This window comes from Geotrypetes seraphini, chromosome 2 (genome assembly GCF_902459505.1).
Source record: "Geotrypetes seraphini chromosome 2, aGeoSer1.1, whole genome shotgun sequence".
Lineage (NCBI taxonomy): Eukaryota > Metazoa > Chordata > Amphibia > Gymnophiona > Dermophiidae > Geotrypetes > Geotrypetes seraphini.
The window spans coordinates 49,507,834-49,534,583 of NC_047085.1; the positions used below are offsets into that span (position 1 = coordinate 49,507,834).

The 26,750-nt window shown below is 44.1% G+C and overlaps 1 protein-coding gene across 1 annotated transcript in view; it reads left to right on the top strand.

Annotated features, from left to right (window-relative positions):
- The window catches only part of RAD21 (RAD21 cohesin complex component), a 241,038-nt gene that overhangs the window by 87,731 nt on the left and 126,557 nt on the right, over positions 1–26,750 (top strand). The window contains exons 5-7 of the mRNA XM_033933156.1: positions 7,173–7,279; positions 18,024–18,227; positions 18,883–19,008. Of these exons, the coding sequence (XP_033789047.1) occupies positions 7,173–7,279; positions 18,024–18,227; positions 18,883–19,008 (437 nt within the window). The remainder of the gene's footprint in view (positions 1–7,172; positions 7,280–18,023; positions 18,228–18,882; positions 19,009–26,750) is intronic.

Here is a 26,750-nt window from a genome sequence, read left to right on the forward strand (position 1 = left end):
CACTAAATTTCTGGAACTCCCTTTCCCCTTTCCGACGCAGGGTAACTCCTGGTCCCATGTAATCCAAACTAGAATCACAAACAGCATTAAAGTCTCCTCCTACAATCAGGGAGACCTGGGCATAAGGTAACAACAAACGGGTCAATTTAGCAGAAAAGGAGCTGGCACATAAAGCTTAGAGCTATGAAATCTAATTGAGCTCTGAGTGGTGGCGCTGAGGTTCCAAAAAGGGTTTAAAAAGTGAAGGGATGCAAGCTGACTGATAGAAAGCTATACTATCAGGAGGAGAAATTGTTTGATAGTTGAAGCTCCCTTTAAACTACCTTAAAAGTTGTGCAGTAGAGGATTTATTGGAATCATTTTCATTAGCATAGACACAGCAAAATACCATGTCCTGCTGCGCGATCACAAAGCACATATTTGCCTTCCCCATCCTTAGCCAAAATTTGTAAGTTGTCTAGAAGACCCTTACGGAACAGAATCGCTACCCCCCTTTGTTTCCCCATTGCAGAAGCCGCAACACACTCCCCCACCCACCATTGCTTCAATTTCATATGCTCAAGATCAGTCAAATGGGTCTCCTGGAGAAAGGCCAAATCCACCCTATGACACTGCAAGTGTTTTAAAATTTTTGAGCGCTTAATGGGGGAATTTATCCCCCCCACATTCCAAGTTACAAAGTTAACCAGGATCCATTATCCTTAACCACTCCACATACTCCACCATCAGTACCCGCAGGACCCAGCCACCCCAGCCCCTGACCAGGTCCCACCAGAGCATCAGCCAACCATCCATTACCAAAGCGGGGCAAAAAGTACCATATCCCCTTCCCCTCACCCCAGCTCCCAACCCTTCCCCCACCTTCCTCCTCTTTCTCCTCCTCCTCCCCCCTATCCCCAATCCAAAACTGCATCTCGAGACCATCCAAACAGATCTCAAGATCCCTGAGGAAGAAGCAACTCCGCCACCCCAATGCACACCCCCAACACCCCAATATGAACACCAAATATATGTCATACACTCCACAAACAATCCTCACCCACAGAACCTCTGTCCCTCCCTTCAGCATTTACCCAGCCCACACCCATAACACAGCCCCCCATAATATACCCTCCAACCAAACAACAACAGACCACCCAAACCCACCTGGCTCTTCTCCAAAATCTCCTCAGCACACAAACTCCCCGACCAATCCTCCTACTCTCCCAAAACACACTCACCCAGCACAAACCCACCACCCACCTCCCAATAAAAGACCCTACAGTCTCCAAATAGCAAAAGCCATCCAGTCCAACAGGTTAGTCCAGTGGAGACAGCAACTCTCTCGCATAAGTTATCCCAGAGGCTCACTGCTCACAGCACTCCGCTCCTTCACTTCATTGGTCTGTGTCTGCCATCCGTAAGGTCCATCTATCTTCTCTTTCTCCAGTAGAACCCCTCTCAGGAAGGTTAGGAGCACCTAGTTCTTGTAGCACCAACCAAGCCCCCACCACTGTATGAACTCGTCTCGTCACACTTCCCACTGTCAGCGCCAAGGCGAATGGATAAAGCCATCGATATCGGAGGCCCTCTCTGCGTAGATATGTGGTCACCACTTGCAAATCCCTCCACTTTCTCAAGGTTGCAGCCGCCAAATCCTGATAAATGTCCACCCGCAAATTATACCATTTATTAATCCCTCTGCTTCCGTGCTGCATGAAAAATTTCCTTCTTCACCCGAAAGCTGCCCAGGCACAAAACAATGTCACGAGGCAAGTTAGATTTAGGATGCCCGAAAGCCCGAAACGATTGTTCTAGCTCTATTTCCGGCACCCGTCCCTCACCTGCCAGAGCATTAGTGAGAATTTCCGCACAGATGTCCAAGGCTGTCTTGCGGGCATCCTGGTAGGCACTTTCTTCTGGCACCCCCCGGACCCAAAGATTATACCTCCAGGATCTGTTCTCCAGATCTTCCAACTTGTCCAACAAGGCTAACCCCTCTGTACGCACTCCAGCCACTGCCTGCCGCACTTCTATAATGTCCTCGGTCATGGTGTTATCATGTGCTTCCACCTCATCCTGCCTTTTCATGAGGTTCCTCAGGTCTTGTTTTAAATCTGTTACTACCTTGGTGGTAACATGCCGTAAGGACTGCATTTCTTTACGAATTTCCAGCAGCAAATCTCTCAAGGAGCCGGGGCCTCTATGGTGCTCCTCTGTCCACCACCACCTGACCGATCCTGGAGGTCCATTCCTCCCCCAAAAGCAGCCTCTGACACCTGCGGTGGGCTTGTTTCCGGTTCTTTCAAAACCCCCTGCTTCTTTCCTACAAACCCATAGCTGTCCAACTTTCTTCTCGTAGACATCCTTCGTATCCGTCAGCCAAGCACGACAATCCGGAGACCTCGAGTGCCTTTATCGAGGCGGATAAGGCCAAGATTTTCTCAACCCGCCAGTTCTCTCGTCAGAATCTCCTCCGCAGCAGCAACGAGGCACTCCGGCAACAGGCAAAGTCAACCAAGGCCGCCACGCAGGTCAGAGCTAGGGACCGCAGAGGCTCTACTGTTCTCTAGGGGTCTCACACAGGAATACAGAGGCTCTGCTGGTCTCCAGGGATCTCGCACTCGAGTCAAAGCCTCGCACTGGTAGAAAAGCAGGTCAGGGCTAGGGTCCGCACACCACAGACGCTCTACTGTTCTCCAGGGGTCTCACACAAATCAAGGCCACTCACTGTAAAAAAGCAGATGAGGGCTATGGTCCGCAAACCGCAGAAGCTCTGCTGGTCTCCAGGGGTCTCAGAAAGACGAAGTTGTACCCTCCGTATCCATCCATAATAGAGTGGCTACCAAAAAACAAAATGATGAAAATACAGAGCACTAGGCCACCTCGCAGCAACACTGTGCTAAGCACCTGAACTTTTCAAACCTGAGGGGGAGTGCCGAACCCAGCAGTCAAACAGTTTGCAATATATACTCTCTCCCGTGAGCAGCTGTCACTCTCCTCCGTCTGGATCCGCAGAACAGCGTTAAAGAGTATTATGGTCTTATGGGTCCGCTGCTTTTTCACCTCACGCAGACAGAGAAGATGCATATTTGGGAACTACACATGCACCATACAGCTAGTGAGCCATTGAGCTCGGATCCGCAGAGCAGCTCTAAAGGGTATTACAGTCGACGCTTTTATCTGTACTTATTAGGCCGCCGCTCTTTTACCCCACGTTCAGGAGCCACACGCGCACCATACAGCTAGTAAGCCGTTGCCTGCGCGCCGTCAAGAGCGATCCTTTTTCAAACCCCTTTTTAGACACTCGGATCCCTTTTTTAAAAAAAAATCAGTGAGCCCAGAGAGTACAGCCATCACCAGCACCCACTAAAAAAGTGAAAAGCCTCCACCGGCATGAGGGGCATCGAGGCAGCTAGTAGTGTAAGACGGAGCCTCAGTTTTAGGCTGCCATCTTCTTGGCGACGCCACTTCTTCCCTGGGTCATCTTCTTTAAATGTTTCCCCTTGGCCGTTGATTGGGTGTGTGTTAAATCTCATGGCTCACTTTAATGGCGAAATGTTCCTGGTACCTCTGGATTTGCTGCACAGTCTAGGGCAGTGGTTCCCAACCCTGTCCTGGAGGACCACCAGGCCAGTCAGGTTTTCAGGCTAGCCCTAATGAATATGCATGAGAGAGTTTTGCATATAATGGAAGTGAAAGGCATGCAAATCTGCTCCATGCATATTCATTAGGGCTAGCCTGAAAACCCGATTGGCCTGGTGGTCCTCCAGGACAGGATTGGGAACCACTGGTCTAGGGTATACTGATCTGAAGGGTTTGTTGGTGGGTGAGCCGTTGTAGTTCCCAGTACCTCTGGATTTGCTCGCCCAGGGGTCGTCCATCATGGAACTTTGTCCCACTTAGGTCTTATGACCTAAATAAAATAAAAAAACAACAACCAAAAAACTCCACAAAACAAAACCCAATCACAGCTAAGGTGTAAGGGTCATTTTTCTTTGATTATGCCCCTCCAGGTATATAATTCCATTCACTGCAAGTATCAACCATTGATTGTTACAGGGACCAGGTGTCTCACTCTTTGCTTGCTTATAAGTCGGCTGTAGTTCGATTCCTCAAAGAAGTACAGCATTTTCGTCAACCTGTTTTAAAATTTCTGTCCGGACTAGAGTCTTAACTTAGTTCTTGGGAGTTTACAGAAGGTCCTGTGTGAACCTTTATTTAATGAGATGCTAATGGATGTGACATTGAAAACGTTATTTCTTGTACCCATAGCTTCATCAAGGCAGATTTTCTGACTTGCAGGACTTCTACTGCAGAGATCCTTTTTTTTTAATATTACAGATTCTGGGGGGTCACTGCAGACAGTACCATCGTTTCTTCTTAAGGTGGTATCAGTCTTTAATGTCATCCAGTCTCTCTTCCTTCCTGCTTTCCAGGAGGAGGACTGAGGGGCATACTTCTCTTCACAGTGTTTCCTGGATGTGCGTAGAATTCTTCTACACTATCTTCAGGTTACTAATGACTTTCGACATTCACATCACCTCTTTGTCTTATTCATGGGACACAACAAAGGTATGGCAGCAACCAAAGCTTTCATTGCTCGATGGGTCAATGAGACCATTGCTTTTGCTTACTTGATGGCAGGGAAGCGGTTGCCGGAAGAAGTTCATGCTCATTCAACCAGAGCGATGGTTACTTCCTGGGCTGACTCCAGAGGTTTTTCCTTATAGGAGATTTGTTGTGAGGCTACTTCATCATCTAAGAATACCTTTTCTAAGCATTACAGATTGCATGTGGCACTGCGTGCGGAAACTGCCTTTGGTGCTTTGGTCATTACGGAGGCAAAATTCGCTTCCCACCCAGATTGAGGATTGCTTTGCTATATCCCACTGGTCTCTGGATTCATCTGCTGCTGTTGCTAAAGAAGGAAAAATTATGTTCTTACCTGTTAATTTTCTTTCCTTTAGACACAGCAGATGAATCCAGAGCCCTACCCTTTCTGGATATTGTCTGTTGATTTATATTTTGCAAGTTTCTGAAGTTTTGTTATACTTGGTAGTTGTATTCTGTTTTACTACCTTTGAACATGGTTATGGGAAATAAGTTTTTTACATGCTAAGCATATTACTAATTCCGGATGCTTGGGCAAGGAGCAATAATGAAGTCACAGGAGGTGTGCCAGCCAATAAGACCACCTGTTAATCAGTTTCTCTATCTCCATCTGCTGGTAGATGTGTACCATCCCACTAGTCTCTGGATTCATCTGCTGTGTCTAAAGGAAAGAAAATTAACAGGTAAAAACATAATTTTTCCTTCTTACATGTGGGTGATGTCATCCATGAAGCCCTGGTACGGACACTTTCAAAGTGCATCACCACTTTAAGATTTTTTTAGAAAGTTTGCGATTGCCTGCATTGCGCATGCTCCTTCCCGCCCAACGTAGGCTCACAGTACATCAGTTTTTAGTTTTCTGCGGAGCTAAGATATCGTGCTTTTTTTTTTTAACTCTATTTAAATTTTGTGCTGCCTTCCTGCTTTGCAAATTTTTTACTTAAGTTTTTGTACTTTTAAATTTTCTTTTTTTCTTTTCCAAGCGTCACTCTCATTCTGGAAAAACAGCTTTTCATACTATGGACTGCAAACGAGCTTTGACTTACTATTTGCAAAGGACTCAGTCTCACAGAATAGTTGTTTGTCTTTTTTGACCCTAACAAGTTGGGCCAACCGTTATCTAAGAGAACTATTGCTAACTGGTTGGCAGCTTGTATCACCTTCTATTATACTAAGGCTGGGCTGCAACTGAGGAGTAGTGTCGCAGTGTACAAAGTGTATGGCAGCTTCAGTTGGTTTCCTTCGTTCCACTCCTATTGATGAAATCTGTAAAGCTGCTACTTGGTCCTCAATTCATACATTTACATCTCACTACTCTCTGGAATCTTTTTCCAGATGGGATGGTCACTTTGGCCAAGCAGTATTGCAAAATTTATTTTTTTAATGGCTAGCACTCCCTCCATCCCATTGTAGTAAGCTATGGAGTCCCACATGTGTAAATATTCTGCCTGTTTGTCCTGGGATAAAGCACAGTTACTCACCGTAACAGGTGTTATCCAGGGACAGCAGGCAGATATTCTCACAACCCATCCACCTCACCTGGTTGGCTTCTTAGCTTGCTTAAGGAACTGAGGTACCACAAGCCTACGTCAGGCGGGAAGGCACTTGTGCATGTGCAGTGCAGGCAATCACAAACTAAAAAAAAAAAAATCTTAATGGTGATGCACTTTTGTAGCTGTCCGTACTGGGGCTCCATAGATGACATCACCCATATGTGAGAATATCTGCCTGCTATCTCTGGATAACACTTGTTAATGGTAAGTAACTGTGCTTTCCAGTAGATAAGTGAGACATTCTAGACTCCCTCCCTGTTCTTCTTGTGCCTGCCTATTGTTTCACTCTGTTTATGCTTCTCAAAGTTGTTTCTTGGATGCCTGTCAGCCCTTGGGGTCTGGGAAGAATACTGTATATATGTTACTTTTTTCTGAGGGAGTAGTTTCTGAGCTTCTATGAGGCCTTTGTTGGCTGTTTGCATTTGTTGTTCTAATGCTACTTTTTGAGCAGAACAATTGTTGCTGGACTTTATTGCCATGGGTGTGTCTACTTCATGTTGATTTGGTGGTGCTTGGTAGGTGAAGCTAAGGAGCCCAGTGAAGTACAGCAGAGGCACAGAGAAATTCTATCACATGGGCACACTACCCATCTGTTTAGAATGTCTCGCCTATCTACTGGAAAAGAGCTTACCAGGTTAAGTACATAATTTCTTTATACCTACTTCTGGCCCATGTTGTATAGATAGAGGTTTTAAAGAACATTGAGGTTTTTCCCACCCAATTCTTTATTCATTTTTAACAACTTACAATAAGTGTAACAGCATATATAACATTTTAAGCTCAGATACAACACTTAATATACTGTTAAAATCCATATCAGAATTTATCCCCCCTCCCCCCTAATCAATAACATTCTTTAAATTTAAGAAAACTACCATAAACCCTATTCTTATATACCTTATTTTAATAATCAAACAAAAAAACCCTTCCCCCCACAAAGAACATTGTTTTTGTGATAGAGTATTTACATTTCTTGAAGTTTTTGCTGTAAAAATTGAGCTGCTTTTTTTTTTTTTTCCTTTTAAGTGACATTGATGTGGCACAACAGTTCAGTCTAAACCAGAGCCGAGTTGAGGAGATAACAATGCGAGAAGAAGTGGGAAATATAAATATCCTCCAGGATAATGATTTTGGTAATGACGTGATAAACCTGTTGTAAAATGGTTGTGTACTGCTGTGACACAGATCCCCATTTTCTCCTGTCCTGGCTAAGGTGCTCATTGTTGAGCTTTATGTATCTGTTAGTGCTCCCTAGAATAGATTTAATGCAGAAAGTTTTTTATGAAAACCGAATATTGAGATGAACTGCAATGCAAAACAGATCCATCCTATATAATAAAACGCTAGCCGCGCATGCGCACTCCTACCTGCGTGTTCCGTGATCCTTAGGTCCGTGGCAGGCAGGAGAGCGGATGCGCGGTTAGGGCCCACACTTGAGCGCTGTGGCCGACTCAGGATCGTGGGAGGATGCGCCGCGCAAAGTGCTGCACAGGTACTGGAGGGGGAGGGACATACCGCTTCTGCACATACCGGCACAAACCTCCCTCCAGCGTTGGCAGCCGCAGCACGCTAAACAGGCTGCTTCGCGGCTTTCTCCTGCAGTTGAGTCCCTCTGCCGTGTCACTGATGACTTCATCAATGACGCGAAAGAGGGACTCAACGGCAGAAGAAAGCCGCGAAGCAGTCTGTTTAGCGTGCTGCGGCTGCCAACGCTGGAGGGAGGTTTGTTATTAAAGTCATCTCGCTGGGAGGGTCGCAGAGTCAGCGGGGGTTGGGCTGGGAGGGGAGAGAAGCGTCTTTCTCGGGTGCTTCAGGCAGCAGCAGCGTTTACAATTGGCTGCTGTTGCCGGCTTCAGGCCTTCCTCTCTGGCCGGTCCTGCCTACTTCCTGTTTTCATGAAGACAGGACCCGCCAGAGAGGAAGACCTGAAGCCAGCAACAGCAATGAATTGTGAATGCTGCTGCTGCCCGATGAAGTAGTTCAAGGAAGAAAGGGAGCAGAGGGGGAGAGAATGGCTTGGAGGGAAGAAGAGATGGCAGGGCATGGAGGGAAGGAGGCAGGTATGCTAGACCAAGGGAAAAGGAAGGAGGAGATGGAGAGAGGCCATATGGAACAGAGATAGAGAGGGTGGACACTGGATGGAGAGAGGCCATATGGAACAGAGATAGAGAGGGTGGACACTGGATGGAAAGAGAAGAGAGGGCAGTGAATGGAAGGGGCAAGACAGAGGGTGAACAGTAGATGGAAGGGGTAGAGAGAGGGAGACAGACACTGAATGGAAGTGTGAAGGTCAGGGGGAGCAGATGTTGGAAGGAAGTGGGGAGAAGAAAGAAAAAAGGGCACATGCAGGATTGAGGGAAGAGGATAGAGTTATAAATAAAGATAGACAGACAGGGGGCCAGGGAAAGACGCAGACAGAAAGAATGACAGTGTCCAAGGAGAGAAAGACCAAAAAAAAAAAAAAACACCCCAAAACAGACAGACAGACAAACATCTAATTTAGCACCTGTTAATGTAACGGGCTAAAACACTAGTAAGAGTATAAAGTTAAGGCAGAGTATAAAGTATTTTGAGAGGGTTTTCTCATTTTACTTGTGAAACTTAACATTTTTCCACTTAATGGTGATGGTTTTCCAGCAGAAATGAAATTTTGTTAATGGGATTTTATTATGGAAACGAAGGTCAAGATACAAGTTGTAAGTAGATTAATATAATAAAACCACAATTATTTGCTCAAAATTATTTGATTCTTGCTGGTATGTTATAGAGAATGACACGGTGGCGGTTTACCCGCGGCTACCGCCTTTAGCTGCGGGTAACCCGCCGGTTAATTCGCGGCGGGTAATTCGCCGCCCCGTGGAGCGATGAATGGTCTTGTCTCCGCAGTGAGGTATCAAGGATCGCGCGGTCCCCGCAGCCACTGCCCGCCCGCCCGTAGCATTTAGCCAGCTCCCTCCCTCCACCTCACCTTAAATTTTGAGTTTTCCGGCTTCCTTTTTGCCGAGCCGCACGCGTTCAAAAATCCGTGCACGCGCGGCTGCGCGAGTCAATCAATCTTCTCCTCTGACGCAACCGGAAACAGGAAGTTGCAGGAGAGGAGAAGTTTGATTGACTCGCGCAGCCGCGCGTGCACGGATTTTTGAACGCGTGCGGCTCAGAAAAAAGGAAGCCGGAAAACTCGAAATTTAAGGTGAGGTGGAGGGAGGGAGCTGGCTAAATACACGGCTTTGTGAACGCGTGCAGCTAGTAAAATGGAAGCCGGCAAACTCGGAACGAATATAAGGTGAGGTGGAGTGAGGGTGGGGGCTGCTGGACCATTCTTCATTACTTTGCTATACTAATTCCATTCTGTGTTAGGTGCCACGGACTCAGATTCGAGTCCTAGCGACGATGAGTTAAAGATCCCAAAAGAAGCCAACTTCTAAATCCAGTGGTTAGAGCTACACTACACTCCTTGTGACCCTGGGCAAGTCACTTAATCCCTATTGCTTCTGACACAATGGGCAGTTCCAAAGACCAAGACTGGCCAGTGTCAAAGACAGGATGCTGGGCTTGATAAACCCTTAGTCTCCTCTGTTTTTAGTGATCAACAAAGTTCTATGTTTCTATAATCACCCTAATTCTGTTATCATTGGACTAGATATTCAAAATGATTTAAATGGCCAGGACAGGCTCCTGGCTGTTCAAATCATCTGTCCAGGGCTAACCAGGCATTTTCAATCTTCATGTTCAGCCCAAATGGTGTCACACAATTCAGCAAAAATACCCAATGTTGTTCCTCATAATTTAAATATTGCTCATAGAAGGAACAACATTGGATATTTTTGCAAATGGAAGTTGGAGGGTTAATTCCCTTGAAACAGCCAATTGAGTGAAACATGAATTCATGCTGGGACACAAGATAGGTTGAATTTGTTTTGAATTTAAAAGGAAAAATGATCAATGAAGAATACTATAATGGCAAGAAAATATAATGATAAAACAGCAACTAATTTTGCCTATTTTTATATATTAAAAAAGTACTACATTTGAAATGTATATCACCCAGTCCATAAGGTGAATGTCCATATTGCTGTCTGTTGTTCTGCTGAGCACTGGCATTGAAACAGCAAAATGCATTTATTGCATACCTGTCCTCTGTAGGAAACATTATGGTGGTATATTAGTTGTGTTAATAAAAATTTATAAACAAAGCCCTGCCAGCTGAACATCTCTTTCTCTAGTTCAGCAGCAGGAACTTTGATTTATAAGAACGGAATAAGCTAAATATTAGAGTACTAAGGCTTATATGGATGCTGCGGGGACGGTGACGGGGCGGTGAATGGGATGGCAGTGGCGGTGACGTGAAAGGGATGGCGGTGACGGTGACGGGGCGGTGACGGGGCGGTGCAGATGATGGTGGGCCGGGGACGGGGCGGTGACGGGGACAGATTTTTTCCCCATGTCATTCTCTAGTATGTTAGAATCAGTAAAATGGTTTTCTATCAATAGGCAGTATTGAATCAGGCACACAAGTGGGTGATATCCTGTTGCCCATAGATGGAACTGCTTTGCTAGAGCTCAGAACTTGCATAGTTCAGGTTTCAGATTTATTAGGATTTGTTAACCTGCCCATTTGTATGGAACTTCTAGGTGGCTTTCAGTCTAAAAATAAATACAAGGACATCATATGAGTCTGCATTCGAGTTCCAAGGACCACTTATATGGAATAAATTGCCGTCTTATATATGACAACTTACTATATATCTACGCATCGGATCCCTAAGCATAACTACCTCACCATCGATCTCCCTAACCCCTCCCTGTTGTGAACACTCCCTAGTGAACTGTCTTACATGAAGCTCTCAATATAATCAATACCAGTTCACTTACAAGAGAATTATCATTCGCAAAACCAATCTTATTGTGAAATCAATCTTATTGTGAAACCCAATGAATCTCAGAAGAGAATTGTGAGATATGAGAACCATATACTGTATCAGACCTTAATTTTTCTTGCATAAACAAATAACGCTAAGGAGGCATGGTTTGGTGCATGTATATAGACAACCCTAGTATGCAGGCTTGAATTTTTTCCCGTCTACAGAAACTGTCAGTTGCTGGCAGACCGCCGATGAGTGAGGAAGTGTAAGTGAGCGCCATCAGATTTTTGTTTTTGACAAAATGACAGAAAAAGTTGAACAACGCTACTGCATTAAATTTTGTGTAAAGCTTGGCGATTCCCAAGTAGAAACGATCCACAAGATTCAACAGGCCTTTGGGGACGAAGCAATGGGCATCACACAGATAAAGAAGTGGTACAACTGCTTCAGAGATGGCTGCACATCAGTGGAGAGTGAAGCATGTTCTGGTAGGCCCTCAATATCCAGAAATGAGATGGTCATTGACCAAGTGAGGACCCTGGTGATGCAGGATCTTCGTTAGAGAATGACACGGTGATAAAATTCATCACGTTCCCGTCCCCGCGGATAACCGCGGGAAATAATCCCATGTCATTTTTTAGTGTCTATTTCAACTTCAGTCCTTCTATATCAGCATTCTTCAAAGCAAAGCTTGAGGGTCAGTGGTTGTGGCCATTCATATTCTGATTCTTCCCTTGCTCCTTAAAGAATGATATGAAGATGGTTTCCCGCGGTTATCCACGGGAACGGTGATGAATTTTGTCACCGTGTCATTCTCTACTTCGAATCATGATCAGAGAACTTGCAATTTTCCAGCTGTTCAATTTTTCTGTTTAGTATAGTCCTTTCATTAACCAGGCTATTAATTACAGCCTGGATACCAATTACATTGTCTTTTACACTTTTAATTTCCTTGGAAAATTTTCTTTAGTTTTATCCAATGATTTCCCCATAACATCCACTGTACTTACTAAGGTGGTGATTTCTTGAGCAGACCTGGCAACCAAGGCATTCAAACACTTGAGAGACTCCCATATTCTCTTGAGTGTAATCGCTGCGAGTTTTGTTGTTTCAGGGCCGGCAGCCAAGCCGGCTCTCAGAGCTCCCTGCTCTGTTTAAACTCCCACAAGTCGAGCCCCCTGAATCGGGGTTTCCCTGGCATTCACTTTTGCGTAGGGTTTGCCTGACGGGACCGCAAAATGAACAGGGTGCTGCGGCAGGGCTGCTTCTGGAGGAGAGAGAGAGATCTCCAGCTCCAAATCTCCAGCCACTCCTCCGACTGAAGACGACTCGAACAAACCTCCAAGTACTCCACGGGAATTAAGGGAGGCGGCTGCAAAATCCAGGATTGACCTCTGTGTAGGGGTAGATGTCCTCACTGCAGTGGGTTCAGGAAGGACACTACCCTTTTGTTCAGAATGTAGCATCTTTGAAACTCCAGGTACCAACGCCTACTCCAGACTGCCGCCATCCTGCATTCTCCTCCTCCTACAATGTGCCTTTCCATGTCGTTCCTTTCTTAGTAACTGGTTGATCAAGGCTTCATAAGTGCTTCTAGCTCAGCATGCCATCAGTGCAAGAGTTTATCACTTAGAACTGCTAGGGTCAACTACCAAAAATCACATTCGCATCAGACTCAAATGTTGGCGTTCATAGGAGTGCTCTCAGATACTACTCAGGGATAAGCTTTTCTACTGCAGCAGGGAGTCGACAGTCTGATTCACCGATGCCAGACAATCTCCACACTCATTTAGCTTTCCAGCCTCTACTATCAGATTACATATAGGTGTATCACATGGCAGAAAATAGCCCTCCAGCTTCCCAATCGTAGCCAGTTTCATAAATTTACTTTATTCAAACACTCTGGAAACCTACAACAAGAACATCTGCAGTGTTCTCCCCAGAAATTTTTTCCAGGTGGGTGGCATGAAAAAGTAGCCAGGTGGGGCGGGATGGGGAAATTTGGTAGTGGGGAAAATTAAATGTATACTATTTTTATTAGCTAATTATTATTATTTTCCAATGCTCGATATGACTTCCTTTTTTAAGGTTTGACACTTGTACCAGAATATTTTTACTAAATTTAAGAAGTATCCAATTCTAGAAGTGAATAATTAGATATTCACCCTCTTTCAAATAGTATAGAGGTTTAAAAAAGGGAAATGCGTTAATGAAGTCATTAGGTTCAATCTAACCATTTATTTCTGCATGAATTTAAACAACTAAAAAAAAAAGATAAATATAGCTCATCCAGTCATACAAGAAATGGCTGTGCAACACCTCTAATAATGTTTTGATCACTAGGTTCCTTCCTGAGGTCTTACTGAGGATATGAAATAGATGCTATCCCCACTTCCAGACCTCTTCCACATAATTTATGGAGAGGGCCTTGAAGGGCACCTGTGTGATTGATCTTTATCTGCTTCTTTTTTATTTTGCTATAGTGCAAAGTAAGAGCTACGGCAAACAGTATAGGTAAAGATGCAGGTAATAATTAGCAATGTTTTAAAAATATTTTATTTTTATTTGCTTATAATGTCATTTGAAAGATGCTTGATGATAATACAACTTTAATTTAATTCTTTATAATGTGTGTGTCTGTGTGTTGGGGGGGACAACACTTACGCCAACAGTAAAGTTATATTTGGGTCATTAAATCCAGTGGTGTACCTAGTATATATGACAGCCAGTGCTAATCATTTTTTTAACAACCCCCTCCTCTATATAAAAAAAGATATTTTTAGTAATAATCCATGAGTCACACAATAAGGGTGCATCTAGGAAAAGGCAGCATCTTAAATACTGCAGTGAGCACTAGAACACCAACACACGCATTGTAAAACTAAACAAACCAGATCCTACACAGTCAATTGATCCTGTACAGTCATTGCTAACAGAAAGCCATGTCCCTTTTATATACACAGACAGATACACCCTCGCCCAATATGGAATAATCTCAAACTAAAAATAGAAATATGTAGACAAAAGTTAAACTGAACCAAGAAACCAGACTCTGCATACAATGCAACACGACAGAAACAGTGACACATGTCCCCTAATACTGTGCAAAATATAAAGACAGTAGATGTAAATTTGAAAAAAACTTCTACATAAGTCACCACTTTACAAATTAACAAATAGAAATAAAATAATGAGAAATATGAAAATACAATTTTATTGGTCTAATCCATTTTTCATTTAGCTTTCAGAGGCCAAATCTTTCTTCAAGACAGTACAGTATATAGCTGTTATGGTATCCTGTCCTGACCTGAGGAAAGGGGTTTATTCCCCCCCAAAATTGCCTTATTTCCATTTCTATTGATAAATTTTAATCAATACAGTTACAATACTGCTTGATTCTACATAAAGCAACAAAAATTTTTTTTCTACCTTTTGTCGTTTCGGCTTTAGTCATCTTCTCTTCACTCTCTTCTTTCTATTCAGCATTTGTCCTCGCTCCCTTCCATGCAACATCTGTCCTCTCTCTCTTTGCCTCTTCCACCCAGCCTCTACCCTCTCTCTACCCCTTTCATCTACTGTCCACCCTATCTCTGCCCCTTGCATCCACTGTCCACCCTTTCTGCCTTTTCCATCCAGTGTCTGCCCTCTCTCTTTTCCATATGGTATCTTCCCTCTTTCTATGTCCCTTCAATAAACTCTATATCCTGTGCCCTTTCTCTCCTTTGTACATGATTTATTTCAGCTTCAACCCCTCTCCATTTTTTGTCTTCACCCCTCCCCTATGCTCTGGCATCTCTCTCTTCTCCTTTCCTTCCTTCCTTCCCACTCCACCCCATGGTCTGACATCTCTATCTCCTTCCCTTCTCTTCCCCCTCTCCAGTATCTGCCTCCTGTCTTTCCCCTTTGGTCCAGGCCTCTCTCTTTCTCTCCGTCTCTTCTGTGAGGAGATCATGTTGATCTTAAACACTGAATAATTCTTTCACATTCTCCATATCACTGTACTGTAGATGGTCCAGCAGACTGCTTTGGCACTATTACATGGGTAATAGTAAATTCATTATGCATCAGCTTTCCACACAAGTCTCTATTTCTTGTGCTGTGTTTACATCTGCCAGCAGCAGAAATTTGTGAGACAAATCCCTTGGCAATACTGCACTTCGGAGCCCTTTGACTATCTGGTTCTGTATGGCTGCAGGCTTTAAAGCTCTGTTTACTGGAAGAGACTATCCAGCATACATAGTTGCATCACTCTTAAGGATCTGATCAGAGATTACATTAGACAAGGTGGTATTTTTAGGCATGGAAAAACAGGACATGTTCTCCTCAATCTGCTCAGATGCCTTCAAATGCCCTTTAATGTTCGTCTGATCTCGGGCTAAATCTTGCCTCCTGAGCTGATCTTCAAAGGAGAGCGGAGTGAGAGCCATATCGGCAGTGAGATCCGTTTTGGGCTGCATGTTGTGCGGGGCTGGACTAAGGCAAGTTGTAAGCTTCCTTCCATCGCTGACCTATCTTCCATAAGTCGGCAACGGAGGGAAGCTTACAACTCGCTGCTCTTGCTTTTTTCGGGCCTTCCTCGTTGCCGGGTCCTGCCTTCACGGAAATATAAAGTAGGCATGACCCGGCAGCGAGGAAAGCCCAAAGCAAGCAAGAGCAAGATGTAAACTGACCTGTCTCCTATAGGGAACCCTTGCTCTGGGGGGTGTGCATGCCGACTTCCCTTCTCTTCCCCCCTTGGGACGTGACTTCCGGTTTCGGAGGGAAGCGGCATGCACGTTAGAGCCCCGGAGCATGGGTTCAAGTTGCTTGCTGGCGTTAAAAACTAAAAAAAAAAAAAAAAAAAGTCAGGCTCCTGCGATTCAGGCTGTGCCGAGTCAGCCCGGTAAATCTCCAAGCCGGTGAGAAGGTTTTTTTAAAAATGTTGAGCCGAAGGCGGCAGCAGCAGCAGGATTGCGATCGAGATTACAGCCGGGCGCTCATCTAAATTAGCTGGGCGGAGCGCCCGGCTGAAAGGCCCTGGGGAGAACACTGATCTGTGTACGTTATTCTTCAGTCTCATCCTTGCTTTACTCAGAGGCTCCCTTTTGAATCTCTAGGACTATTATGTCTTAACCCTAACTAGGAAGCGCTATTCCTAATTGAAGTCACATCAGCTATAAAACTTAGTGAATTTTGAGACCACTGATATGAACTTAAACTTGGTTCCAACATCATAGTCATCCTCCATGAACATCTCAACTTTTTATATTTAGGCAACTCAATACTTTTCCCACTTAAACTGTTTTTTCCATATTCTATGTGAAATTTCAAGCCAGTGGTTGATGAGAAGTCTTATATACTTTACATATATTTTTTGTGGGCTCTAGCCAACTACTTGAAGAGACCAGACACCATATGGACTTCTCTGTAACCTTGTAATCTTTCAATCCTAATAGGACTGGTATGCCATTTACAAGCAGAACTATATCATATTAGCTGACTTTTTCAATATATTTTGTTATAAATGAACAGATATTCTCTCTGCTGCAAAATTCATGTTTTAGTAAATCAGAAATACTGTAGCCGCAAAAGACCTATTGTAGTCTGCTTTACTTAATACACTCTGCAAGGTTATTGCTTCCTCTGTTTCAATATTTTCACTGCATATTGTTTAGGACAAGACAGTGCTGGCCAATCTGTCCTTCCAAAATGCAAGTCTATTTTTATGACTAAAGCAATATTGCTGAGCAGCCCCAACCTAGGGATTCACACACTTGTTTGCAGATTCAATCCAGATTGTTGCTGGGAAAACCAAATTTGGATACCTTTAACAAATGTTTTCTCTTGCCAACTGAATTGATATAAGGCATACCCTCTCACTGTTTTGTGCATTAGAACCAACTGAGGAGCTGAAGAGAAAAGGATGCTCAGAATTTTATACTAAATGTTGGTCCTCAAGGGCCACAATCCAGTCGGGTTTTCAAGCTTTCCCTAGTGAATTTCCATGAGATCTATTTGCATTCACAGATTCCATTCTATGCAATTATATCTCATGCATATTCATTTGGGAAGTACTGAAAACCTGACCCGGTGAGAGCTGAGGTTGGAAACTCCTGCACTAAAGCTTTTGAGCTTCAGGAGAGCAGTTCTGTCCCAGCACCGTCGGATGCTTTTACCCACTTGTGCACCTTATCAGTCATGCTGTCAATTGAAAACTGTTACTGGTAAGCAACAGTGCTTTGGTTTGTTGCTCTAGATCTGAGATATCACAGTTGAAGTATTTTTGGAGAGTAGTTTCCTCTGTTCAGTTGAATGTTAGTGTTGTCGGTCTTTAGTCTCCTTTAAAAAAAGAGATAATGGTGTTCAAGTATATTGAAAGGAAGCTAATATATTACATGATTACAAGCAGAACTGCCATAAAATGTCATATCCAATATATGTAGAGCCAGCTATGTCCTGTTATATAAGAAGAGAGTTTTACTTGACAATCGGTGAATATCTTTTGACAATAAATTTGGGTGACTTGAGACCTTGATGAATAGATTGGTTTAGTGGTTTGTAAATGTACTGTGCTCCCCCGCGAATTCATGGTCCACGATTCACGGTCCTGGTCATTTGCGGTATTTTCCGACCGCGAATGACAGGGCAAGAGAGGGCGGCAGGAGAGGGCAGCCGGAGTGCCGGCGAGTGAAGGAAATCACTCACAGTATGCTCCGTCTGCCTCTTCCTGTACTAAAGTCGGGCCTCACCAATTAGGAGCTGCGTGGCAAAGCAGCTCCTGATTGGTGAAGCCTGACTTTAGTACAGGAAGAGGCAGTCGGAGCATACTGCGGGTGATTTCCTTCACTCACCGGCGCTCCGACTGCCCTCTCCTGTCTCCCCTATTAAAAACCATATTCGTGGTTTTTCAATATTCACGGGGGTTCTTGGAATGGATCCCCCATGAATATCAGGGGAGTACTGTATAGTTAAAAATGCTAGCACTTTATTCACTCAGAATCCAGTTGTGCATTGTTGAACTTAATCTTTCTTGCAGGTGATTTTGGGATGGATGATCGTGAAATTATGCGAGAAGGCAGTGCATTTGAAGATGATATGTTAGTAAGCACCAGTGCTTCTAATTTGTTGCTGGAGCCTGAGCAGAGTACCAGTAATCTGAATGAGAAAAGCAATCATCTGGAGTATGAAGATCAGTACAAAGATGACAATTTTGGGGAAGGAAATGATGGTGGAATACTGGGTATGTTAACAACGGCATCGGCTTTTAACTTGCTAAACTTGTGCGAGTTGGAAGGCATGAAACGGCTCTTGGAGGACCCTTGATAAAGCTATGTTAGCGAAACATGTCGGGTTCAGCCTCTCCAGACGTGCAGTACAACAGTTTTAAGATAAGTTCAGCTGGTTCTTTGAACCATAAAAAAATTGTTAAAATTGCTAAAAATAGTGTTAATTTTAAGACAGCTATAAACAATACTAAGTTAATATCATTAAATAATTTCATGACTAGTGAGGAAATATCCATGTAATTCTTCCTGGTTTCATAAATAATTGGGGGATGAGTGGTGGCGCTGAGGTCATAGTAATTAAATGTTGATATTATAATCATATAAAGTGAGCATATTTTGTGCACACTTGGGTGATGAAATATTGATGAATTAATTTTATATATATAATTTTATTTTTTAATTCAATGCATTTACTGAAATTGACATGGTAGTTAGAATTCAGATTTCAACATCACTTTTGTTTTAGGCTGTCATAGCATGCTGCACATTTTATTTCTCTAGTTTAATGCTTAACCTTTTAAATTTGCACAGGAATTGAAATGGTTTGATCCAGTTTTGCTGGCTATATTTACCTCGTGCTGCTTTTTCCTTTTCTATTATATCCTACAGATGACAAACTTCTCAGTAATGATGGGGGAGGTATTTTTGATGACCCACCTGCTCTCACAGAAGGAGAAGTAATGATGCCAGAGCAGCCTGCCCATGATGACGATATGGAAGAGGATAATGGATCAAGTAAGTAATTCATTCCCTAACTGCTGACAAGAGTTCATTAAAGTGAAATGTGCCTCTTCATTAGCATGTAGTTCTTTTTTTCTTTTTGTCTGTCTTTCTTATATAATAAAATGAAAAAAACTTGATCTTGAAAAAAGATTAAATTAAAGGAATTTTAGACCACAAGATGGGAAATGATAAAATATATCCCAGAGAACAGAATATGGGGCGGGGGCGGGGGGGGGGGGGGAGTAGCAAACTCACTGTTACAGCAGATAAAGGAACAGTCTTAACAGGAGCTTAAACTAAACAATTCTAATCAAATGTACATACACATACATACACATTAAGGTTTCCATAGTCTATTCTGCAAAAACACATGCAACTGAGTAGGTTCACAAAACCCCCAAAAGATGCATCTTTTATAATAGATGTATCATGCATTTGCAAGGGAAATGAAGAAAAAACTTTCTACCCGAGGAGACTATATCCTGCCACATTGGCAGGAATTGTATTCTGCTTTCATGGGTTTTTTTACATACATATGGAAAATATATTTCTGTGCAATAGGTGAGAAATTCTAGGGTTATTTCCCCGCTGTGCTACACTTCAAAATCGAACCCTTAAACGTCGTCGAGTTCAGGTTGAAAAAATATTTGGGGGAATGGATCGGCCCTTACCTAAGGCCTTGACCCCGATTCCGGCCCCAACCTCGATCTCGACTCCAGCACTCTTCTATGTGGCCAAAATGTTCAACCTCGATCCTTGATGGGGAAGCCTTCGTCTTCTGGGAAATCAGCTAAATCTTCCCCTGAAGCGCCGTTATCCTCGCTGTCTCCATCAGGTAGGATAGCTAAGCCAACCCCTCTGGACATGCCACCCTTGGGATTGGTGGGTCTGAGGATATCCAGGAAACGTGTCTCGATATCGAGGCAACACTCTTCCTCGAGGTTGTCTTCCTCGGAGTCCATAGCCACACTAATTGTACCAAATCCAGTGGTCTCGGTGCTGGCTTTGCAGAGTATGTTGTAAGTTATTTTGCATCAGGAGTTTGGTAATAAGCTTGCCAAATTAACTACTGCTTCGACCCTGCTTCCTGCAGACCAGCCTGAGCACTCAGCAGTAATACAAGGAGTCGAATCCTTGAGAGTGCCTCCAGCAAAAACAATACACTCTATACAAGGAGTTGAGTCCTTAAGAGTGCCTCGAGACCAGTCTACACACTCTATGCAAGGATTTGAGTCTTTGCGAGTGTCTTGAGATACCACTGCACAAGGAGCTGAGTCCTTATCAGTAATAAGGAACTAGAAGAATCCCTTTCTTGCATACTATTTTATGTCCCACCGAAAAGTTGGACTAAAGCTAGATAGGACTTCTACGAATTTGTTCTACATAACTCAATTACTCCTTCATATAATATTATTGCAGAAGACATAAACTTACATCTAGATGAAGAGGACAATCCAGATGCGAAAGACTAAAAACTTTCTGTCTTTGCTTAATTTTAATCTCCCTTTACCCACACAAACACATGAAAAAGGCCATCATTTTAGATGTGGTAGCTATGTTCACTAAGGAGATCCTAAATCTTTCCATCTCTCTATCTGTTGGTACTTGGTTTCATGATATCTGGTCTGATCATTTTACTTATTATTTTAATTTAATCTGGACTCACTTAAAATCTAAAACACACCCAAGGATAAAAAAAGAGCATCTCACAAGGGGCCACATCAATTCAGAGGAATATTGGTCACAATACAAATTACGAGCGGAAATATAAGAAGGGGTTGATTTCTGGGATCACTGGATGAAAACGAGCACATCCATTTTAGATAAAATTGCCCCTAAATGAAATAGTAAAAGCAGCTCAAATAAATATAATAAATGGTTTGACACTGAACTTTTAAAAATGAAACAATTCGTAAGACAATTGGAAAGGATCTGGAAAAAAACGGGAAGAGTGTCAGACTGGAACAACTGGAGATCCAACATAAAAAACTAGAAACAATTGATAAAAGTCTCTCCACTGGTGGATGCTCTCTTCCAATCTCTCCAGAGGTTTACTGTTTCAAACGCCCCCTCATCAGAAGGTCCTCGCGACAGATTCCTTGACCTATGCTTGGGGGGCTCATTTCGACGGTCTCCGTACTCAAGGCCATTGATCCAGCACAGATCGTCAGTGTCATATCAATCTGTTGGAACTCAGAGCAATCTTCAATGCTCTCAAGGCTTTTCAGCATCTTCTTCATGACCAGGTAGTCCCCATTCGAATATACAGCCAAGTAGCCATGTGCTACATCAACAAGCAGAGAGGAACAGGATCTCTCCCTCTTTGCCAGGAAGCTGAACAGGTGTGGCACTGGGCAATCCATCACAACACCTTCCTGAAAGCAGTTTATATTCAAGGAGAGAAAAACTGTCTGGCGGACAAATTGAGTCTTCTGCAACCGCACAAATGGACACTCAATTCCTCACCTCTCCATCACATTTTTTCTCAGTGGGGGACTCCTCAGATAGATCTCTTTGTGTCTCTCCACAACCACAAACTGCCTCAGTTCTGCTCCAGGATATACTCTCCTCATCGCCTCGAGGCAGATGCTTTCCTTCTGGAATGGACAAATCAGTTTCTCTATGCATTCCCTCCATTTCCTCTGATTTTCAAGACTCTTGTCAAACTCAAACAGGAGCATGCCACCATGATTCTGATAGCTCCTCGGTGGTCCAGGTAACCTTGGTTCTCCCTTCTCCTTCAACTCAGCAGCAGGGAGCCACTACTTCTACCAGTTTCTCCCTCTCTGCTTACACAGGGGTCTCTACTTCATCCCAACCTGCAGTCTCTGCACCTGACAGCTTGTTACCTCGCAACCTAACTGCCACTCTACAGTTTTCTCAATCTGTACAGGACATTTTAGAAGCTTCTAGAAAGATTACTACATGACAATGCTACAATCAGAAATGGACTAGATTTTCTTCTTGGTGCACCATACATCACAAGGAGCCCCAATCTACCTCCTGGTCTTCAGTTTTGGATTACCTGTTCCACTTATCACAATCAGGCCTCAAATCCACATCCATTCGAGTCCACCTCAATGCGATTGCTGCTTTTCATCAGCCTATCGAAGGGAAACCCCTTTCTGTTCATCCTGTGGTTTTCAGATTTATGAAAGGACTTTTCAATGTCAAACCTCCTCCAGTGGTTTGGGATTAGAGAATGACATGGGGAAAAAATCTGCCATCCCCTTCACCGCCCCGTCACTGCCATACCATTCATCGCCCTGTCCCCGCAGCATCCATACAAGCCTCACTACTTCAATATTTAACGGATTCCTTCCTTATAAATCAAAGCTCTGGCTGCTGAACTGGATAAAGAGATGTTCATCTGGCAGGGCTTTGTTTATACATTTTTATCAACACAACTAATATACTACTTTATCCTAAAGCAAAAAGAAAATAAATAGAATTTTTTTTCTACCTTTGTTGTCTGGTTTCTGCTTTCCTCATCTTCTCATTCAATTCCTTCCATCCACTGTCTGTCTTCTCTCTGCGCCTTCCATTTGCTCTATTACTGTGCCTCTCCCTTCAAACCCCCCCCCCCCCCAATTGGTCTGGCACCCATCTTCTTCCCTCCGCTCCCCCATAGTCTGGCATCTCTGTCTTCTTCCCTTCCAGCGTCTTCTCCTCACTCTCTGTTCCCCATTTCCAAGCATCTTCTCCTTACTCTCTCTTTCCCATTTCCCAGCGTCTTCTCCTCACATCTCTTCAGCATCTTCTCCTATCCATCCCATCACCCCCAGCACCTTTTGCGCGGTCCAGCAGCTCCTTCCCACAGGCCAGTCGTGCATCTCCCTCCCTTTCCTTCTCTTGTGGTGAAACTGGCGATTTCTATATGGCTATGCGCTGTATTACTACCAGAGCCTTGAAGTCGTGTTGCGTTTCCTGCTGAAAATGTCTCCTCCGATGCAACAGGAAGTTGCGTCAGAGGAGACTTTTCCAGCAGGCAACGCGACGTGACTTCAAGCCTTATAGAAATCGCCAGTTTCACCACAAGAGAAGATAAGGGAGGGAGGGAGATGCACTGCTGGCTGGTGGGAGGGAGCTGCTGGACTGCGAAGGGTGCTGGGGGTGGGGGGATGGAGAGGAGAAGATACAGTTTCGGCACAAGAGAAGGTAAGGGGGAGGGATGAATGGAGATGCACGGCCGGCGGGAGAGAGGGGGCTGCCGGACCGACACGTTTGTTCACCGCGCATGCTCACCATTCACCACTCCATGGGGTGGTGAATGGCCTTGTCCCCGATCTCGCGGTGACCTTTTTTTTGGTCACCATTTTGGCAGGTTACTCGTGGGTAACAACCAGTGTTCCCTCTAAGCGGGCGGGTGTTGTGAGCAAACTTTTTTCACTGTGAGCTAAAAATATCGGGCGCCAGCAAGTTATGAGCCAAATAAATATGTTGTCAAGGCATCAGGCCAGCTTAAGTTCCAGGCCAGTTATGGAACTGAATTTAAGATTTGTAGGTTCATGGGGACATACTCTAGTCCGTATAGTGTAACAGGAAAATTTACAAAGGGAAACTCTCTAAGGCATAAAGAACACATGGGATTTGCTTATGAAACTGATATGTATTCTCAGCCACATAAACTTCAGCCCTGTCTCTTTTCGGCCAGGTGATATTAACTATTCTATTTCAAGCATGAGTAGGTTTCATTGCAGATGGAAGGGCTATTTTACTAATCATTTAACCTGTCTTAACTGTTTAGATACAAGGATCCAATGCTGGTAGAGCTATCCTCCCTATTTAACCCGATTAGTATCTGGCCCCAAACTGTTGTCAAGTACCAGCCAGACTCCACTGAAGAACACAGTATACATAGGCAGCGGAACGCTTTTTTGTTTGGGAGGCCCAAAAGCTGCACCTTAGACCCCTACCCCAGACCTGTCCAAGCTCCTCCCTTGACCTCACCCCCATAATAATAGCACTAATTGTATACACCATTTCTTCCATTCATTTTTCATAGACATACAATATAATCTTATTAATAATACACAATGGTAATCACAAAATTAAACTACACAAAGTGCACTCTTTTTTTTCTCCCCACCACTGCACAGCATTTCTTCCTCTCTACTCCACCCCCCATGTGCAATGTCTTCCTCTCTCTCTCTCATTCCTTCCCTTGCTGCAAAGGGAGTGGGGAAAGCTTGTCACCCCTTTCCCTCACCCCTCCATTATCTTACTATTTTCTTCCCCCTTTATTTATCTCCTTCCATCCAGTATGTGTTCTTTCCCCACTTCCATTCAGCATCTGCTCTCCCCTCTCAACTGACATCCATCTGCCTTCTGCTCTCTCTCCCTTCTTCTCACTTCCATCATCTGTCCCCTTCTCTCTCTCATCTCCTCCATTCCATCATCTGCTCCTTCTCTCTCCCCCCCTCCAACTTCCATTATCTGCCCCCTTCCCCTTACCTTTGCGGGTCACTTTCTTTCCCCTGAGGTGGCTCATGTCAGAGGGGAAGCTTTGGCCGAGCAGAACCGCTTGCAAGGAACAGTGGAACTTACTTGATTGATGTCGATGCTGGGGCCCGTTGCCGTTTGAAGAAGAAAAAAAAAAAAGGTGGAAAAAAGGGACCTGCAAAGGCGAGAGGAAGGGAAACCTTCAGGACAGCTGCTCTTTGCCCTCCTTCAGTGGGCCAAGAATCCAGACCAGCAGCGGCAGCTCTGTATATTTTTAACTTCGGCACAGAGCTGCCCCTAATCAATAGTTTAGCGCGGTTTCATGAAGCAGCTTCGGGGCCTTTGCTAGGCCGGCCCACATCGCATCATCGAAGCGGGCCGGCATAGCAAAGGCCCCGAAGCTGCCTCATGAAACCGCGCTAAACTATTGATTAGGGGCAGCTCTGTGCCGAAGTTAAAAATATACAGAGCTGCCGCTGCTGGTCTGGAGGTGCGGAGACAAGGCAGGAGGCAAACGCGGTGGAAGGCAGGAGTCCCGGCGAAGGCAGGAGTCCAGGCACCGCGACTGCAACAGGAAGTTGCAAGTCAGCTGACGCCGGCCTTTCGTTGCGGCGGGGACCGAATCCTTCACGGACCGGCAAGATTTTTTTGCGGACCGGCGGTTGAAGAACTGTGCTCTACACTGTGTGCGCTGTGACGATAAACTTGTGCGCTGCGAGGTAATATTTTGTGCGCAAGCGCACGCCAGCGCAGCTTAGCGGGAACACTGGTAACAACCACTGTGTCATTCTCTATTTGGAATCTCAATGTTGTTCTTGCTCAATTGATGATGCCTCCTTTTGAACCAATGAATTCGGCTCATCTGAAATATATCACTTGGAAAGTGGTTTTTCTCATTGCTCTTACGTCTGCTCGCAGGGTCAGCGAGTTGCAAGCTTTACTAGCGGACCCACCTTTCACAGTATTCCATCATGTCAAGGTGGTCTCCCGTACTCATCCTAAATTCTTACCTAAAGTGGTTTCAGAATTTCATCTCAACCAATCAATTTTACTTCCAGTGTTTTTTCCAAAGCCTCATTCTCATCCTGGAGAAACAGCTCTTCATACTCTGGATTGTAAATGTGCTTTGGCTTTCTACTTGCAAAGCGCTCAGCCACACAGATCTGCCCCTCAACTTTTTGTCTCCTTCGATCCAAACAAGTTGGGACATCCGATTTCCAAAGCGCACCATCTCCAACTGGTTAGCGGCTTGCATCTCTTTCTGCTATGCTCAGGCTGGACTGCATCTACAGAGTCGAGTCACAGCCCACAAAGTCAGAGCCATGGCGCATCAGTAGCTTTCCTTAGATCTATTCCTAGTGAGGAAATCTGCAAAGCTGCCACTTGGTCCTCGGTTCATACATTCACCTCTCATTATTGTCTGCATACTTTTTCCAGACGGGATGGCCATTTCGGCCAGGCAGTGTTAAAAATTTATTCTCCTAAATTGCCAACTCTCCCTCCATCCCATACTAGTTAGCTTGGAGGTCACACACATGTTGAGAATAGGTTGCCTGCTTGTTCTGGGATAAAGCAGTTACTTACCGTAACAGGTGTTATCCAGGGACAGCAGGCAGCTATTCTCACAACCCACCCACCTCCCCGGGTTGGCTTCTCTGCTAGCTATCTGAAATGAGGAGATGCGTGCCCTTGCGTGGGCAGGAAGGCACTCGTGCATGCATGGTGTGATAGTTGCAAACTTTTTAAGTTATGCAAGCAAATCAGCTTGTGAAGCTGTCCGCATCCTGGCTCCGTGGATGACGTCACCCACATGTTGAGAATAGCTGCCTGCTGTCCCTGGATAATATCTGTTACGGTAAGTAACTGTGCTTTATTGGTAGTGATACAAGATTGCTATAAAAACTGTAAATATATATATATTTTGAAAATTCTTTATTCATTTTACATCTTACAACAAGTGTATCATAAAATAACATTTAAACTTATACATATACAATATCACTTGATTCTCTATCAATTTAACTTAAATCATAATATTTAGACCCTCCCTCCCAACCCTACTAATTCATATGTAGTACATATATCATATTTTGACAATCATTTGCAGCAACAGAAAGCATAATTTTATTCCTGATTTTCATTGTTTGTAATTGTGGATTTTTGTGCCACAAAAGCAAAATAATCGATTTTATATTACCCTATCTAATATAATAAAATGATAGGCCGCGCATGCGCACTAAAAAAACGTGTTCCCTGATCCGTTGTGAAAACACGAGTGCGCATGCGCGGGTTTTACGTCACCACCTGCTCGC